Below are 17,178 nucleotides of genomic sequence, written 5' to 3' on the forward strand. Positions count from 1 at the left end.
TTGGCACAAAGCACCCTCCAGCTACACCAATCCTTCACGACCCTTCCCGGTTTCAACCCCCCGGGGACAGAGGGGATCGGCAGATGCCACCACCCCAGCCAGGCTTAGAAGGATGAGGTCAGTGTGGGGAGCAGGGAGGCACTGCCTGCACCTCCCAAGGACAAAATGCCCATTTCCTGCCCAGAAATGTTATGGGGGTGTTGGGGGATGTGTGCAAAGGGGGTCAGGGTGAGGGATGCTGCTGGATCCAGACCAGGACCGCTATGAAATGGCTCCAGTGACCTGAGAGCAAACCATCTCCTGAGTCTCCACACTTGGTCTCACCATCTTGCAGGAGGCTCTTGGGTGAAAGAGAGGGTGTAGACCTGGAGGCATCATCTAAAACATCAACATGGCTCCAAGCCTCCAAGTCTCAGAGCAATCCCTCTTTGCTTGGGCCACTCAGACACTCAGGGAAATGAGGCTGTTCCCTATCCCAGCACTTTCAGGCACGTTGGTGGGTTCCTGCAACAGTTCTGCCAGGATCACCATCAAGATCTGCTCCTCTTCTGCTGGTTTCCATCAGAGCATGGAACAAAGCAGTGATTTGACGTTAGGATCTCCTCATTGCCAATAAGGGTTGTGTTTATTCTGCTGCAGAGAGATGTGATTTTAACTAATCCATAAAACCCCGATTCTTTCAGCTTCTTGCTGCTTCCCCTATTGCAGCTGAGTTGACCTTGGAACCCTCAGAGAGCCTTATCTAAGCAGAACTCCCTCTTGGAGAAACCCATCTAGGAATACACAATCTAGAAGTCCACCTCAAAGGACTCCATCTAGGAGAACCCCATTTAAGAGAACCCCAACCCCACTTCCCCCACAAGATGCCCATCACCCCAGTATGACCTCCTTGCTCACAGGAAGTTCCATCCCCAGCTGCCATGCTGCTCCAGGTTTTTTGGACACCAAGAGGATGAAGGAAAAAAATTGAAAAATGGCAGGAACAGGTTTGCCAGTACCGGGAAGGAGGGACAGGAATGTAAACGGAGCCTTGAGGCAGTCCGAAAATGGTAACAGCTGGAAAGCAGGGCTGGAAAATTTCTGAAGCAGGATCCTAGATACTATCCAGGCTCTGGGCCTTCAACTGCAAAAAAATACCCTCTGGTCTGCTCAGTTTTATAGGTGACCACCAGTGGGCAGACCCCAACAGAGTCGCCCACACAGAGAGGAGCAGCTACTCCAGTGTAAAACTCAAATCCAGAGCCATAAATCCAATCCATGGTGCTTTTGTAAACCAGGATTAGGGGAAAAAAAAAAAAAAATTTGCTTTGAAAACTGCCATCTTGCCCCAAAGCTTGGCATTGCATGGGCAAAGCCAAGCTCAGATGCAGGGAAGTTCTCAAATGCCTCCTTAGCATTAATTTTAAATTTTTAATCCTCCTTCTGTCTTCCATACACACACTTCAAAACTTGCTAACATTTAAGAATTTAAAAAATTTGAATTAAAAAAAGAGCAACCCACCATGCAACCATATTCCTCCATAGCTAGAAGGAAAAATGTTGTATTTTTATTTTACTATTTTTACAGAAGCTTTGCTTTCTCTTCCCAAGCAGCAACACAGCTTTCCTCCAGATTTTTTTTTTTAACCCCTTTAGGCACACCCCTTAGTAGGAATTTCAGGCAAGAAACAACCCCTGGAGCCAGAATTCAGGAAGGAACCACAGAAGGGAGGGGACAACACGCTGGTGCCTGCTTGCACGGAGGGGTTTCCTCACTGTTTTCTCTGCCCTTCCTCCTCCATGCCATTTTTTTACCCCGTCAGGCTGGAAAAAAGCAAAAGCATAATAATAAAGGAATAAAATACTCACAATTGAATAATAATAACAACAGCCACCATGGAAGGTCAGGGCAGGACCGTGTGGGCATGCAAGAGGCCCCCCCAAAACCTGGGCTCCCACCACACCACCCTCCTGGCTTCATCCCTTGGGAATGCAGCGAGGCACCGAGGCATTTCCCACACGGGGGTCAGCATTCCCCAGGGAGGTGCTTTAGGGGAAGCAAGTTGCTGGTAGGTTTGAAGGACACCCACAAACATGGGGGATGTGGCAGCTGCAACTGGAGGGAGGAGACACTCTGCTCCCATCCACCCCCCAGCACCCTTCCAGAGGGGTGGAGGGAAAGGCTTTTTCTGCACAGACACTCCCCTGGTACAGAAGATGGAATAAAAAAAAAGGCTGATTTGGTTTAAAACTTAACCAATAGTAAAATAGCTATATAGTAAAGTGACAATTGTCCTGTAGAAGGACAATTTGTGACAACGTGGTATGGGGGGGGACCCCAGGAGTGGCTTCTGGGGGTGACTGAATGGGGTGGGGGATACCTCCAGGTTGGTGTAGAAAGGCATTTAGCAACAGCATGTGTAATTGCTGGTGGTCTGTGATTTAAACTCAGCTTAAGTTCAGGGTTTATTTGCACATTTGGAGTCTGGAGATAACTTTTTCTGGATTTGCACCCAGGAAAAGTGCTGGGACAACTGCCAACATGCAGCACTTTTGCACATGGGAAACCTTTTTATGGTAAAATCTGATTAATCTGCAGAGGAAATTTTGCAACTGAGCCCCCTCCACACCCCTTAACCCTTGGTCATGACCCTCCCCAGCCCTTTGTAACACTGAGTTCTGCCCACCCAGAGGTGAGGGCTCACCCCAAATTTGCTGCCCTAGGCTTCTATTCCCCTGGGCTTTGTTTTTTTTTTTTTTTGAAAACTTGAAAAACAAATCACCTAAAGAATTTAAGAGGGGGAAAAAAAAAGAATGCTAGGCAGCATTTGCTCCAAGGGAAAATTCACCCTCTGTACCCTGAGTCACAGCGAGAAGAATCTTCCAGCACCATTTAATAGAACCAAGATCTTTATTGATCTCACTCTAACAGCAACCACTGGCAAGAGCTTTTTCTCCTCTCAAACACCTGCTTGAAGAGACAGTAAAAAAAACCCAAAACTTCTTTACCCTGACTAGCAGAGGAGCTGCCGTGGCCAGGCTGGGCACTCCCACCCTGCTCTTCAGCCCCAAGACCGGCTCTAAAATTAGAGAACCAGGAGAAAACAGCTGGGATGGGCAACAGAGAAGAAAGATGTTCAAGAAAGGGTACATTTAGAAAAAAAAGAAACAAAAAAGAGTGGTTTCCCTCCAGCTCCTGTCCTCAAGTTAATTCATCCTCGGATATTTTCTATTATTTTTTTGTTTTTTTGCTTGGAGCACCGGGCACCAGTCCCTGCATCCACACAGAATGTCTTTGCCTCCTGCCTCAGCTGCTCCTTTGCCGAGGACCTATGAGACCTCCAGCGATCTCAGCTTTAAGGAAAATATATTCATTTATATATAATATATATATATTTGTGTGTCTTATCACCACCAACCCACACGCATATACATAGTTCTACTTGCACTCACTCACTCGTGCACCTATGACGGCCAGCGAGAAGTTTGCATTGCATCCCACTGAGAGCCACCCATGGGAGAGACATCCCACTACCTTGGTTTGTGTTTCAGGTTTTGGTTTTGGTTTTTTTTTTTTAGGTTTGGATTTTTGTCTTTTCATTTTCTCCCCCCCCTCAAAAAAATAAGTGGCAACCTCCTCCCAGAAAATCAGCTGGAAGATGAGAGCTTGCAACCAGCCACTGTGCCGACCTGCACCAAACACACCCTCAAGCAGTAAATTATGGGATGGAAAGTGCAGAAAAAACTTGGCAGCATGGATACCGGCACCAATTGTCCTCGTCCCCACCGTGCAGAGCCACCGTGCCCAGGTCCTGGGTACGTGGACAAGGAAAGGAGGGAGGATGGATGGAGCAGGCACTCAGGTGGGGCTGAGAAAATGGCACTTGAGAAGGTTGCGAAGCTGTCAATAGCTCCCAACAGGCGGTAAAAATAAAAATAAAGGGGGGGGTAGGACACGGCACTGCCGTGGCACCCCCCCAGCACATACCCCCTCACACCAAGAGAGGAGAAAAAATAAATCCTATCTCTGAGGGGAGGTTTAGGATGCAGGATGGCCGTGGAGGAGAGCACCAGCATCCTGCAATGGGAGTGCCCCCAGTTCAGCTGCAGTGCTCCCAGACACAGCATCTCATCCCCTCCCTGGGAGCCTGGCTATTCCTGAGACATCCAAGGGCAGCAAGGGATTTTGCACCTGTATTATTCACATTTTTAAGGGGAGTAAGGGTTAAAAAAGAAAAAAAAGGCACTTTTCCAGAGGCACTTGTCCCCAGCCTGAAAAAAGAAGCATCACCAGTAAAGTGCCTCTTTTTTAGTACCAAAAATAAAATAAGAGTATTTTTTTGTTGTAACATATGGCTACGTGGCCCTGAGTCCTTAGGAACACAGCCCCCAGTCAAAGGGCCAAGATGGAAAAAATTTGGGTACAAGAGAGATGCAGGTTCCTGGAGCACCAAAGGGGAGGAACTGCCCGCACTGTCCTCCACTGAATGCCAGCAGGTCCCAGGGGAATCCCAAAAACCCTCCCCCTGCCCTGGGTTGGCAGCAGGTGCTGGGTTTTAGGAGCAATGCTTTCCCCCTTCTCCTGAGAGGCTGCCCAAATTTCCCGGGAGAAGGGACACAGATGTAACGCAGCTCTAGATCAGGAGGATGGGAGGTTTGAGGTACCGGGAGGATGGATGTGGGGTTTTCTTGTTGGGGGGACGTGAGGCAGCATAAGAGGCAAAGGGATGTTTTAAAAAGAAGCCCGGTGTAGATGAGGCTGTCAGCAGGTGGATGAAGGAGGAACAGGGAAGGATCCGGAAGGGATGATCCAGACAGCACATGGTGGGACCGGTCACCCTGGCAAAGGGGTCACCCCAAAAAAGAAGGGGGGAGGAGGAGGCAGGCAGGGAGAAAGACACATTCAGGGACTGCCGCCACCTCCACCTCGCCAGGATGGATCCTGCCGAGCTGAATGGGATGTGCACAGGTCTGGGGAGTTGCTGCCTCTTCCGTGGTTCCCGCTCAAATATCCATCTCGAATTGAGCGTCCTCCCCTGGAGAGAGGTAAGGGGAGAAACGTTAATCCCCCCTTCAAATTTTGTACTCTCCCCCCAACTCACCCTGGGTCGGGGGGGTCCCTTACCTATGGATGACTTCCCCTCCGTGTGGTTCAGACTGTTGGTGTCCGCTCTGGGCTCCTCGGTGGCCGCTGAGCCGGGGCTGGTGACACCAGGAATATTGGGGAGGTGACAAGGCGGAGTCTGGGCCATGGGGGAGTTGCGGCGATCTAGCAGGAACTTACGGTCGTAGATGATCCGGGTGCCTGAAAAAACGGGATATGGGGAAGGGACGGGGATTACCTAGGCACGGCGGGCGGTCACTCAGAGCTGGACAAACACCCCCGCGGCACCTGGGAGCCGGCGGCCACCACCCCCTGCCCCGGGGCAGGGAGCAGAGGCTCGGCCAACACATGGCAGGAGTGGGAATGCAGGCCCGGGCATGCCAGGGACCCGACGGACCGAAATGTCCCCTGTGTGCCCCTCTCTCTTTGCCGAGGGATGCTCCGAGCCCGGCGTATCAAAGCGGGGGTGCCGATTCCCCTCACCCCGCGGTGCGGGGCGGCAGGCGGGACGAGGGCACGGAGGCCCCCGCTCCTGCCCCCGCCAAAAGCATTGCACACCCTGCTCCAAACGCTTGTGTAAAGACAACGTGCGGCAGGCGCGAATATGTGCACGATATATACGTATATGCACGACAGGGCGCGATATAAAGGCGGCGTGTCGGTCGGGAGCGCTCCCCCGTCGCCGCCGCCCCGCCAGGCCCCACCCGTTCCCCCCTCCCCCGGCCCCTGGCTCACCCCCCGGGGTGGTGGAGAAGAGGGTCCCGCCGGGGGTGGTGCAGTAGTCCGCGGGAAGTTGCGCCGCGTCGCTGAGGGCCACGGTGCGGGTGGGGATGTCCCGGCTCTGGCTGGGCTGGCGGCCGCCGGCGGACGACATGGCCCCCGCTATTGTCCCCGCGGAGGCGGCGCGGGCGGCACCGCCCCCAGACCCCCCCGTCCCTGCCCCCCCCTCCCGCTGCCATCGTGTCCCGGCCCCGCCCCGCAGCCGCCGTCCCAACGCCGCCGGCAGGGGGCAGGCGCGGGGGCGGGCGGAGTCGCTCGCGGGCCGTCCCACGTGGTCTAGCGGTAAGGATTCCTGGCTTTCACCCAGGCGGCCCGGGTTCGACTCCCGGCGTGGGAAGAGGAGCTTTTGGGTTGGGTACCTGGAGGGCAAGGTGTGAGCCCGTGCTGTCGAAAAACCTTTTTGGATCACCCGAGCGGGTCAACGTCACCAGGAAAGGGGACGAGATGATCAAAGCCATCAAGAAAGGGAGTGCATCCCTCATATCCCAACTCTACCAATGTGAAAGGTTGGGGATCCCACACTCCAGGGGCTAGTCCGTCCTCAGATTGCCAGGAAAGAAGCTGCAGCCCCATATTCACTGATCGGGAAAGCTGGGAACCCTGTGCCCTGAGGGCCATCCCAGCCCCAGTTCACTGGGAAAGGCGACGTGTTCCCATATCCCCATACCAGGAAAGGGGGTTCATCTCCACAACCCAAATGCACCAACACAAAAAGATGGAAATTCCATAGTGGAAAGGTTACATTATCCCCAGGACACCAAGAAACGGAACACATTGCTATATCCAAAGTACCAGCCTGAAAAGCTGGGAATCCTGTCCTCCAAAGATCACTGGGAAAGGAGATGCATCCCTATATCCCAAACCAGGAATGGGGGTGTATCCCCATATCCCAAATATACCAATGCAAAAAATTAGGAATACCACATTCCAAGGGCTATACCACCCCCAGATCACTGGGAAAGGGAGTGCCTCCCCATATCCCAAACATACCATCCCGGAACATTAGGAATCTCATACCCTGAGGTCCATGCCAGCCCCAGCCCAGCCTCCCTCTTTCCCTCCCTCCCCTGGGAATGCTGATCCCGCCAGTTATTTTTAGCATCCCACTCCTGAGAGGCCGGAGCTGCTGGTTTCTCCCTCCAGCCGTGGATCCCCCCAGCCCAAGTGCATTTCCAGCGGGACCAGCAGCCCGCATGCAGAAGAGGATGGGTGAGGCGGTGGCCCGGGTGGCCAGGAAGGTGAATCACACCGTGGAGAACAAAACAGATTCCCTGGGTAAGCCCTGGCGCTCCGGGTCAGCTCCCACTTGGGGCCCAGAGAAGGATCAGGTATCTGGGAGCAGGGATATTTTTGCTGCCGTGGCCTAAAAAAAGCCACCAGCCCCCACTCTGGCTGCTCGCCTGGGACGGCTGCACCCCTGGAGAAGGGAAAAGTCACCCCCCAAGTGACCCCTCAGCACCCCCAAGATTTGAGCGGGACCACAGCGATGGCACATGACCCTATGGGATATGCCCCAGGGATAAAGTTCTTCCTTGTAAGCAATGGCAGGAGCATGCCCCGGGAAAACTCTGTTCTTCCCTCACCAGCAGTGGAGGAGACATCCATGCACGACTCAACCTTCTCCAGGGGTTTAGGGACATAGGGAAGGGGAATTGCTGAAGCTGGGATGCTATTATATGTAAGCTGAGGGCTTGCAGGAGGAGAAGACAGTCTAGGGGTAAAAGCAACGTGATTTGGGGTTGAAGGCACCTAGGGAAAACAACCTTGGAGTGACAGATGGGAACTACTGGGGCCTGGGGAGGTGATTGTCCACTGTGCACCCCAAATCCTGGGGTCAGCTCTGATCCTCTCATGACAAGAAGGACATTGAGAGGCTCGAGCATGTCCAGAGAAAGGCAACAGAGCTGGAGAAGGGTCTGGAGCACAAGTGTTATGAGGAGCAGCTGAGGGAAGTGGGGTGTTCAGCCTGGAGAGAAGGAGGCTGAGGGGAGACATTCTTGCCCTGTCCAACTCCTTGAAAGGAGGTTGGAGGGAGTGGGGGGCAATATTGATCTCTTCTCCTAAGTAACAAGTGATAGGACACGAAGAAATGCCCTCACATTATGCTGAAGAAGGTTTAGAACAATTTCTTCATGGAAATGGTTGTCAGTCCCTGGCACAGGCTGTCCATAGCAGTAGTGGAGTCACCATCCCTGGAGGTGTTTCAAAGCCATGTAGATGTGGTGCTGAAGGACACTCTTAGTGGTGGCTTTGGCAGTGCTGGGTTAGTGGTTGGACTCAGTGATGTTAAAGGTCTTTTCCAACCAAAACAATTCTATGATTCCAAGGATCCTTGCAGTGGGGAGTAATATGGGTGCATCCATGGGTGACAGCACCCAGACAGACAAATTGAGTATTAAGGGATGGAAAACAAGGCAGCAAGGATTGCTTCACCCCACTCAGGGCATACTGTAAAGTATCTGGGTCTCTCTGTGGGCAGATCTGGCCAACTGCAAGCTGATGACCTTCCCTGTTGGCATCTACAAGGCCATGAGGAGTGTCACTGAGGGCATCTGCCGCATCTCCCTGGCAAACAATGAGCTCAAGTCCCTCAGCAGCCGATTTGTCACCACCTTCAGCCAGCTGAGAGGTAAGGGACAACTCCATCACAACAGCTGCTTCCAGACCCCTAGGACTCAGCAAAAAGCCCTGGGGAGTTTTACCATCACCATTTTTCTCCTCTGCATTCACACCTTATGCCAACCACTTAGTTCAGACCCCCCAAAAAATCCATCTTTCTTTATCTTTTACATCCCTTGCAAGAAGAGGGCACTGGTTTTGCTCTCCCTCACCCTTCCAACCTCATGCCCTGCCACCTCCAGCCATCCTCAGTGGTGGCCAGACTGCTGCAGTGTCACCCATCATCTGCAAGGACTGGGCTGGGAAGACAGAGATGTGTGCATGATGATGTGTGGCAGAGACATGACATTTCAGGCTGCAAAAGTCCTGTTGCTTGTTAATTAGCCTCCTTCACCCAACATCAATGATAATTGCTCACCCTCCCCCACTCACTGCAGGAGATGGGGACAGTCATCAGAGCATGGCTAGTGCCATGGGGACACATCCCTGCAGAGCCCAGCAGAAGTGCCTAGGAGCTACTCTGCTAAAACATGGTCCTGTGAGCATCAAGAGCATCTGGCACTGTGGTTATGAACCCCAGGGACTGCACCTGGGCTTTGCCTGCCTGCAGCAGTGTCCAGGACTCTGGCATGCTCTGGTTTTAAGAGCAAGTATTTTGCTCATACCATGTGCTGAACAAGTGTCATGGTGGGGGGTGCCAGGAGAGGATTCCCAGGTTGTGCTGGAGCTGGAGCAACATCCCTGGAAACTCCCCTAGGCTGGAGAAGAAAAGCACATTGAGCAAGGGAAATCAATTTTCATCTACTAGACAGCACAATATGCCCTGAGGGAATAAAAAAATAAATTAAAAATCCTTGTTTCCTAGCAAGGGCTTTGAACAACTCACTCTCGTGATGAACATGCCAGGCCTCAGCAGGGCTGTTCCAGGGAAGACACATCCCAAGGCTGGGGACAGCCTTGTGCCAGGCTGAATAAGCCAGGACCTATAAATACCAGGTAATAGCAGGGGCATGGCAGCTTGCAGGCATATTTATAGAGCAGAAAGCCCTGTATTGCTGGAGAAGGGTGCTGGGATAACAGGATTTGAGAGCCTGTTCCTGTGCTGCTCCTGGCCTAGCAGGACCTCATTTCTGGGGGGCAAATGCTAAACTTCATAGAATAGATATTTTTCGCATATAAATCCATTTCTTCCACCACTCTGTTCATACCTCAGAAGGAGTTCAGGCATGGGAAGACAGAACATCAGCCTTAAGCCATGAGAAGCACCCCTCATGGGGTGGGAGTTGAATTGCACTGACTTAACAAAGAAACATTGCTTATTTCTGCAGCCCCTGCTTGTGAAATGCTGCACAGGTTTCATTATGAAAGGCTGAGGAAACCAAGAAACACATAACTTCTAAAAGCAGTATTCAGAGAAGACAAAAATATGATGGCAAACCAGGGAGATGAGCAAAACCACCCCCATTTTTGGCACTGGAAATCCAATGTTAGGCCTGACAGCCCATGGGGGACAGAGACTATAAAATACATTATGTATTAATTACTTTCCCATCTTCACACATCCCTTCCCCCAAAAAAAAACCCACAAAAAAAACCCAAAACCCAAAAAGCCCAGAAGAACCCTCTCTCTTTCCCAAACCACAGAGCTCAACCTGTCAGGCAACTACCTGCACCGCCTGCCTGAGGAGGTCACCTCCCTCCTGCACCTCCGGGCCATCAACCTCTCCCGCAACAGATTCCGGCGTTTCCCCGAGCCCCTGGCTGCTGTCACCACCTTGGAGACCATTGATCTGGAAGAGAACGAGATTGCAGGTGAGAAGGAGGTTTTCCAGATGGATGTACAGATGAACATCACTCTGGGGCCATCGCAGTTCCCAGGGGTGAGGCTGATCCGCATCCCTGGGCAGGGAGGGATGCTGGCTGGAAGCTTGGCGTGGGCTTCAGGGTACCAAGGGATAGCTTTGTGAGCCAGAAGGGAGCACAAGGGCACAGGAGTGCAGGAGACATACCAATTAGGCAGAACCTCATTAGCCACTTGCTTCGGCTGATGCTCGCCACACTGGACTGCCACATTTCTTGGTGTGAAGCTGTTGCAGACATAGGGAGAAAATCAAGCCCAATTCAAGCAACTCCATTCCCCATGCTGGGATACAGCTCTCAAAGGCAGCTCCAGCTGTGATTCAAAATCACCAGACATAATAAAAAATCTAGTTCTGACAGCAGAACCCAGCCCCAAGGATGCTCGGTTGTGCTGTTTGCTGTCAGGTAAAGAAAAGTCACAGGCCCACCTGAATGCTTCCCAGAGCAAATGGGAGCCACAACACTACAAAAAAAAAAACCACACTTTAAAAAAGCAAAATTAATGCCACTCATCCCCCAACCCTGGAGAGGTTGAGGAAAATCTTTTATGCACAAAGCTGAAGCCTTTGGAGCCCCCAGAAGCTGAGCAAAAGGGGCAGCTGCTGCAGGTTGATAAAAGGGAATATATTTAGTAGACAGCTTTCAAAGCCCCCAGGCTGGAGCATCCCACAGCCCAGATGGATCCCCAGGGAAGCTAATATCAAGTGCACTCAATTTTCCTGTTTTATCTGAGGTTACTTTAGCTGCTGCTTCCCGCAACATGAGTTTTATGAACAGCATCAGCTGCTCCCTGGACATGCCTGCAGGAACATCAGACCCTAACTAAGCCAGGAAAAGATGAGGGGTTTTCATATTTTTTTTTTTCCACCTTTTTTTTCCCTCTCCCACCTTCATTCCCTCCATCACTTCTTGAGCTTCACTGGCCAGCTTTGACCAGCCTTGATGCAGGAGCTGAGGCCTCCAAACTTCTTGTTTCCTTTGTGTTTTGTGCTTATGAAAGGAATACAGCTTTCCGTTGCATTTTTTGCTGCCTAAATGCAGGGCGGAAAGGATGCATCAAGGGTTGTATCCAGTTGGATTAATCCTGGGGGAGAGGGCAGCTAGAAAACCTGGCTGTGGGGCTTGGTCACCTCCCACCAGCTTCTGATATCAGACACAGGAAGTCACAGGGCAGGAATTAACAATTTCAAGACAGAATGTTCCAGGGGCTTATCTTGGAAACTAGAAGGATGCTGTCTGTCTGCAGAGCCAGGTAGGATTAGCCTATTTTATGCATTTTCTGGACAGAGAAGAGGTGGAAATTACAAAGCCAGGAGGGTTGAAGACAATTTTTGCCAGGGAAATAAAATTTTGGGTAACCGAATCACTCCTGGGTACCTTCCCCCCATATGCCCTTGGCTCATTTGCACAATGGCCTCCCGGGGAGCAGAGCATCCTGAGAGCTGCAGCTCAAATCCTTCAGATCCAAGGAAAAACATCTCCTCCCCAGTTTCGCCTTCTGGGATCATGGTGAAATCTCCTAGACTGCCCTCAAGCCTTCAAGGCTGACCTTGGACAGAGACTGAGCTCCCTAGAAGCATGTAGCTGGACTGTGGGACAAGACTTGGCGACAATTATCTTCACATGAATTTGCATTTTTATATGCTAATACACTTCAATATATTATTTATAAGCTCATATTTTTAAATACTTTTTCATCCCACACCAGCCTGGCACAACAGTGGAAGGAGAGTTAAGAAGAGCCTCCCAGCTTGAATTTAACTGGTACAAATGTTGTTCTTCCTTATCAGCCATGTAGGATTTGAGCCCTTCACACTCACTTCACTCCAGGAGAGTCTAGGCCAGGCTGTAGGAGATGACATCTTTTTCTCCTTTTGGATGTATGTACAATTCACCCACCACAGCCCCCACTTTGGCATGAGGGTCTGATGAGGAACAGCCAGCACATCTGGAAGCTCATCCAGGAGCAGTCCCTACACACCTTCAGCCAGTCCAGCATAAGAAGGAGCTGCCCTGCTTCTGCAACAGCTGTATTTAGCTGCCTTTTTATAAACTGGGAGCCAAGTTGCACCTCTTAACCCTGTAAAACAGTGAGGACCCTGCTCCAAACAAAATATCATCAAGCAAGAGAAGGATGCTCCACAGACTGTGGGTGGGAGATGGAGTTTGGAGACACAGTGGGGTTTGTTCAAGCAGCAGGAAGATTGGGTTTTTGATGCTGCAGCAGCCACGTACCTTTCCTAGCTCATCTCTGCCCTCTCAGGGATGCTGGAGGAGCCGAAAGCAGGGCTGAAAAGCTGATTAAAAACATTTGTTGAAAGGGGGCTGAGTCACCCAGTATTGAACTGGAGATGGGAGGTGATGTTTGCCAGCTGAAAGGAAACAGGAGTAAAAGGAGATGAAATAATGCCTGGCTGGCGTCTGTGGGCTGTGAAAGGTGACATTTAGTACCAGGAACTGCCCTTTTCATCTCAATGAGCTCTTAAACTTGGAGTGTAATTATATATATATTAACAGCAGTGTTTTTAACTCTTTCATTGATAACCAAGGTCATACCCAGTAGGTCCATGGGGACTTTGGTGCCTGAAGCTTCAGGTTCTTTTTCTCATTTTCCCTGATTGATGATCTAACACAGAGATGCTGAGACAGACAGCAAGGGGGATGTTGGTGACCACCAGCAGGACTGGGCAAGTTGCTGCTCTGGTGACCTGTGGCTGATTTTCTCTTCCTGAGCATCCAAAAGGGCCACTCTGAATTTGGGATAATGGCATAGAAAATGGATCTTCAGTAAAAGCCAGCAAGTGGGGTCCCATCTGCAGGCTCGGAGGAGGCTGGCAGGAGCTGGTGGCCACCAAAGGATGCAAGTGGTGCTGGTACGTGGCCAGGAAGTGTCTCAGCTGATCTGAGCAGGGTCCTTCTGCTGCAAATTTGCAGCTGTGCAGTGTCTGCAAGCCCCTCGGGGCTGTTAGGGATTGTCACCCAGCTCCTCAGCCACCTCAGCCACCCTCTCATATCCATCTCTTCAGATGCTACCTTGGTAGTCCTTTCATCTGAAGGACTGAGGTTTCACCTGAGGTTTCCCACTCCCTTATCATCATAGTCAAATCTGAGAAAAATACTGTTTCCTTTAACTGTGAAAAAGCCTCTTTCCACCCCTTTTTCTCTTGCTTAACTGGCAAAGCCAGTATGAATAATTCAGGCTTAAGGGGAGCTGGCAAGTGATGTTTTGTATTGCTTAAAGAGGCATTTGTGGCTCCCACAGCAGGACCACATAGCCGTAGGGTGCATTGTACACCCTGCCTGATCCTTCATGCTGGAGGGCAGTCACTGTGCTTCACCCTGAATTAAGCTGCAGAGCTGGGTTGTTGCCACTTTGAGCCAGGCTTGGTAATAAAATACCTTCCTTAACTCCCTAGATTTTAGCCAAGCAGGGGGGATTGTCACTCTTCATTATCTTAGGAGATCATTGGAGAGGAAGATGTCTTAAAAAAGCAAATTTTTGTGCATCAATGTGGGGGGAAATGCAAAACAATTCAGTGGTGAGATCCACCATAAAGAGAGGGTATATATCCATGTAAAGCTCAGCCTGATGAAGAATGAGCTGCTAATATGTTTGTTACAGATAATAACACTGCTTACTGGAGGAGAAAGGGAAAAAAATAATCATCAAAGTGTATGTGTCCTTTGCAGCACAAAATAAGTTTCATGGTTTAAAAATCACATAATAACCTGCCCAGCTCTAATTACAACACCACAGTTCTGCTCCAGGTGTTGGCAGAAAAAATTGGAACTGCAGATATAAAAGGGCCTTGCCATTTTGATGGCCAAACTAAAAAGCAATTGTTCTTGTTAAACTCAGGCAGATGAGATTTTCAAGCCTCAAATACTGTGATGTGTAGCAAAACACTAAATCTGTCATATTTTAATGGTCTTAATGGTTAGGTGTTAGTACCAGTCTCATTCATCCTCTCTCAGTGGATTTGAATTGGGCCCATCCAGAGACCTGTAGGTAAAGGCATCCAACCCTTTCCAATGGAAAACACCCAAGTTAATGGAATTACAGACCAGGAGGGTGCTCCATGAGCTGAGAGCCATTTTGCAGCCTGGCCAACAAGGCTGAAGAGCACATGCTCTTTCCCATTAACCTGACAAGAGCTCCTGGACATCACAACACTGGGAACAAGATACAGGAATAAACCTTTGAGGATCAGCTGGGGACTCCAGCAGGGTTTGAGTTTTTAGGACTGGGGAAACTGGAGGGCAGTGTCATGGTATTAGCAGTTGGGAATTCCTGGCAGGCATCATCAGGATGGATGCTCACCCCTGGGTGCTCTCTCTTTGCAGAGGTGCCAGCAGAGCAGTTGGCTTCCATGACATCCCTGAGGAGCCTCAACCTGCGGGCAAACCCTGTGGGCCCAGAGCTGCGGCTGCTGGTCCGGCCCCTTGTCCCCTTCGACCTGCTGCTGTCACCAGAGGAGCCCACCCACAAAGCCTGAGGCTATCTTGGGATGTCCAGGCAAGGTGTCCCGAGGGAAGACTGCCTGCACGAGTGGTTTGGCTTAGGGCAGTCCCTGCTATGCTGCTATTTGTGTCCCAAACCTGCAGCGAAGCTGCCAGTCCTTCTTTCTTCCTCAATAAAAAGAAAGGAGCGGGGCTCCTCCACATAGGGATGGCTCTGCCAGCACCTCAGCTGAGGAATCTCCCACTCTGAGTTTTGGGAATGTGCAGTTTAGGTAAAATTGAAGTGACTCGGATGTTTGGCTCCATTCCTCCCCCCTGGCCAGTGATGGTGAGGAGCCAGGGCCAGGATGGTGGGGGGACATCCCTGCAGTTTTTTCCTCCCTGGAGTTGCTGATATGGCAGCATGCCAAGTGCCTGATTAAATGTTTTCTTGTTACAAAGAGGGTGGTTTTGGTTTCTGCTTCCATTTGAATTACCAGTCGTCTCCTTGAAGAAGTCCCTTTGCACATCCCAGCAGCTGCTTACTGCAGCTCAGGCTGAAGCCTTTGACTGGATTCTGCCCAGACCTGAGCCATATTTTCCTGGATTTTTCCAGGGAAATTCTTAGCATTTTTTGCACCGTGGAAGTCGAAATGCCCCCATGCCAGTGGGTGCCCACAGGCTGCTCACCCCATGAGTGTCCCCAGAAGCATGCACCCACCTCCTGGTTGCTGTGGATCTTCAAAATTTCTACCTTGTCTCCTGGGAAGAAATTGCTTGTGGGGCTCAGGATATGGCCCAGAGAGAGCAGCTCCTGAGAGGCAAGGAGGCCACTGTCACCACTGCCACCTCACCGGTGTCCCTTAAAAGCTCTCTGCCTGCAAAAAAACAACCAACCGAACAAATAAAAACAAAAAAACCTTTAGGGAGAAATCACAGCCTTTTCTCTCAAAATGGTTTTTAAAGTATCTCCTGTGTTTACTCCTTTGTGTTTTTAAGGAACAAATAATTCCCAAAAGTATGGTCTGGGTGGGGTCAGCCAGGAATGGTTAATACTGGAAATGCATGACTTGCCATAGCCAAACTTTAGTAAAATTTAAACCCTGGTAAGTAGGGGTCTGGGGGTGCTGACAATGATGGAGGAGCAGTAGCAGAGCAGTTTTGGTCTGGAAGCAGCACACTGAAAGATCGTGCTGCTTTTCCCCACCATGACTGTCAGGGAGGCCCTCTTCACTCCCAACTACACACCCCCCCCCCCCCCCCGTAGGGACAGGCAGGAGCGCTGCTGGAGGCACCGGAGGAGAGGGGTGGTGAGGTACACACAGCCCCCCACCCTGTCTCCTTGCCCCCTGCGGGACTGCTCCCCCTGCCCTGCTTTAGCAGGTGTGATGTGTGTGTGGTACCCCGGTATCCATGGCGACATGAGGCTGTCCCCCCGCAGTCCCCCCGCCCGTCTTTTCTCCCCCCTCCCTCCTCCGTCCAATCTCCGCTGCAGCCAGCGAGCAGCCGCAACCGGCAGCGGTGGCACCGGCACCACGCTCCCGGCACCGGGGCTCAGACCCGGGCAGGGTGACCACGGGAGGGATGGGGACACCCTCTCCCCAGTGGCAGACACCTCCCACTGCCCACATGCCGACGATTCAGCCCCCAGAGCCTGGTCGGGCTGGAGGAGGTGAGTACCAAGACCTGATTTATTTATTTATTTTATTGACAAAAAAGGGATCCAGACCCCCATTTCATCAGCCCAGCCTTTCGCTGCAGTGGTTTCCTGCGAGGATGCTGGTGGGTGCCATCACCCCCTCCCTGTCCCCAGTTCTATCCATCCATCCATCCATCCATCCACCCCAGCCCCTCATCTTCCACTTCTTTTTTGAGCCCACCTGTGATTCCTCATCTGATTCTTCACCAAGGCATTGCAGCCTGAAGAGATAAAGTCCATCAAAGTTTCAGCTTCAGGCAATGTCATTACAATCCTTGCCATCATTTCTGCTACTGAAACTAACCCATGCAGTTGCTCCCAATGCTGGAGAATTGTCTCTCAGCAGCCCTGCCTCCTTCCTTCTCCTTTCTCCAGCACTCCAAAGCTTTTCCAAAGCTTTGCTGAAAACATGCTGGCCAAATCCAGGGCCTCCCCATGTGCCAGGGGAAGACGGTGGTCCAGGTGGCTAGAAAAAGCATCGTGGCTGGTGAGCAGAACACCAGCATGGGCACAGGAACCAGGGGGACACTAAAGCTGCCCATCAGGCAGCAGCTGAGTGGGACTTGACTTACTGAGCCTAAAAGAAAAAAAAAAAAAAAAAAAAAAAAAAAGCGCCTTTTTCTACTTTAAAATTTCAGCCAGGCATTGCTGGGAGTAAGTCCTGTCACAGCTGCACCTGGCTGTGTTGGGCAGGGAA

General features: G+C 51.2%; 2 protein-coding genes and 1 non-coding gene across 3 annotated transcripts; 2 read left to right on the forward strand and 1 right to left on the reverse strand.

Annotated features, from left to right (window-relative positions):
- Positions 1-3,573: 3,573 nt before the first annotated feature.
- On the reverse strand, positions 3,574-5,992 carry EIF4EBP2 (eukaryotic translation initiation factor 4E binding protein 2). The gene is made up of 3 exons (XM_030453430.1): positions 5,819-5,992; positions 5,105-5,284; positions 3,574-5,015 (listed from the first exon to the last, which is right to left on the reverse strand). Exons 1-3 carry the CDS (start codon positions 5,955-5,957, stop codon positions 4,984-4,986), a joined length of 351 nt encoding a protein of 116 aa, XP_030309290.1. The 5' UTR covers positions 5,958-5,992; the 3' UTR covers positions 3,574-4,983.
- A 136-nt stretch (positions 5,993-6,128) lies between these two features.
- TRNAE-UUC lies at positions 6,129-6,200 on the forward strand. Its single transcript has one exon. It is a non-coding gene; the product is annotated as a tRNA-Glu (tRNA).
- Positions 6,201-6,951: 751 nt separating this feature from the next.
- Positions 6,952-15,245, forward strand: LRRC20 (leucine rich repeat containing 20). Its single transcript, XM_008497705.2, has 4 exons — positions 6,952-7,138; positions 8,343-8,492; positions 10,127-10,294; positions 14,687-15,245. The coding sequence occupies exons 1-4, from the start codon at positions 7,057-7,059 to the stop codon at positions 14,836-14,838; spliced, it is 552 nt and encodes a 183-aa protein (XP_008495927.1). The 5' UTR covers positions 6,952-7,056; the 3' UTR covers positions 14,839-15,245.
- The last annotated feature ends 1,933 nt before the right edge of the window (positions 15,246-17,178 follow it).

Source organism: Calypte anna, chromosome 6 (assembly GCF_003957555.1).
Source record: "Calypte anna isolate BGI_N300 chromosome 6, bCalAnn1_v1.p, whole genome shotgun sequence".
In the NCBI taxonomy this organism is placed as follows: Eukaryota; Metazoa; Chordata; class Aves; order Apodiformes; family Trochilidae; genus Calypte; species Calypte anna.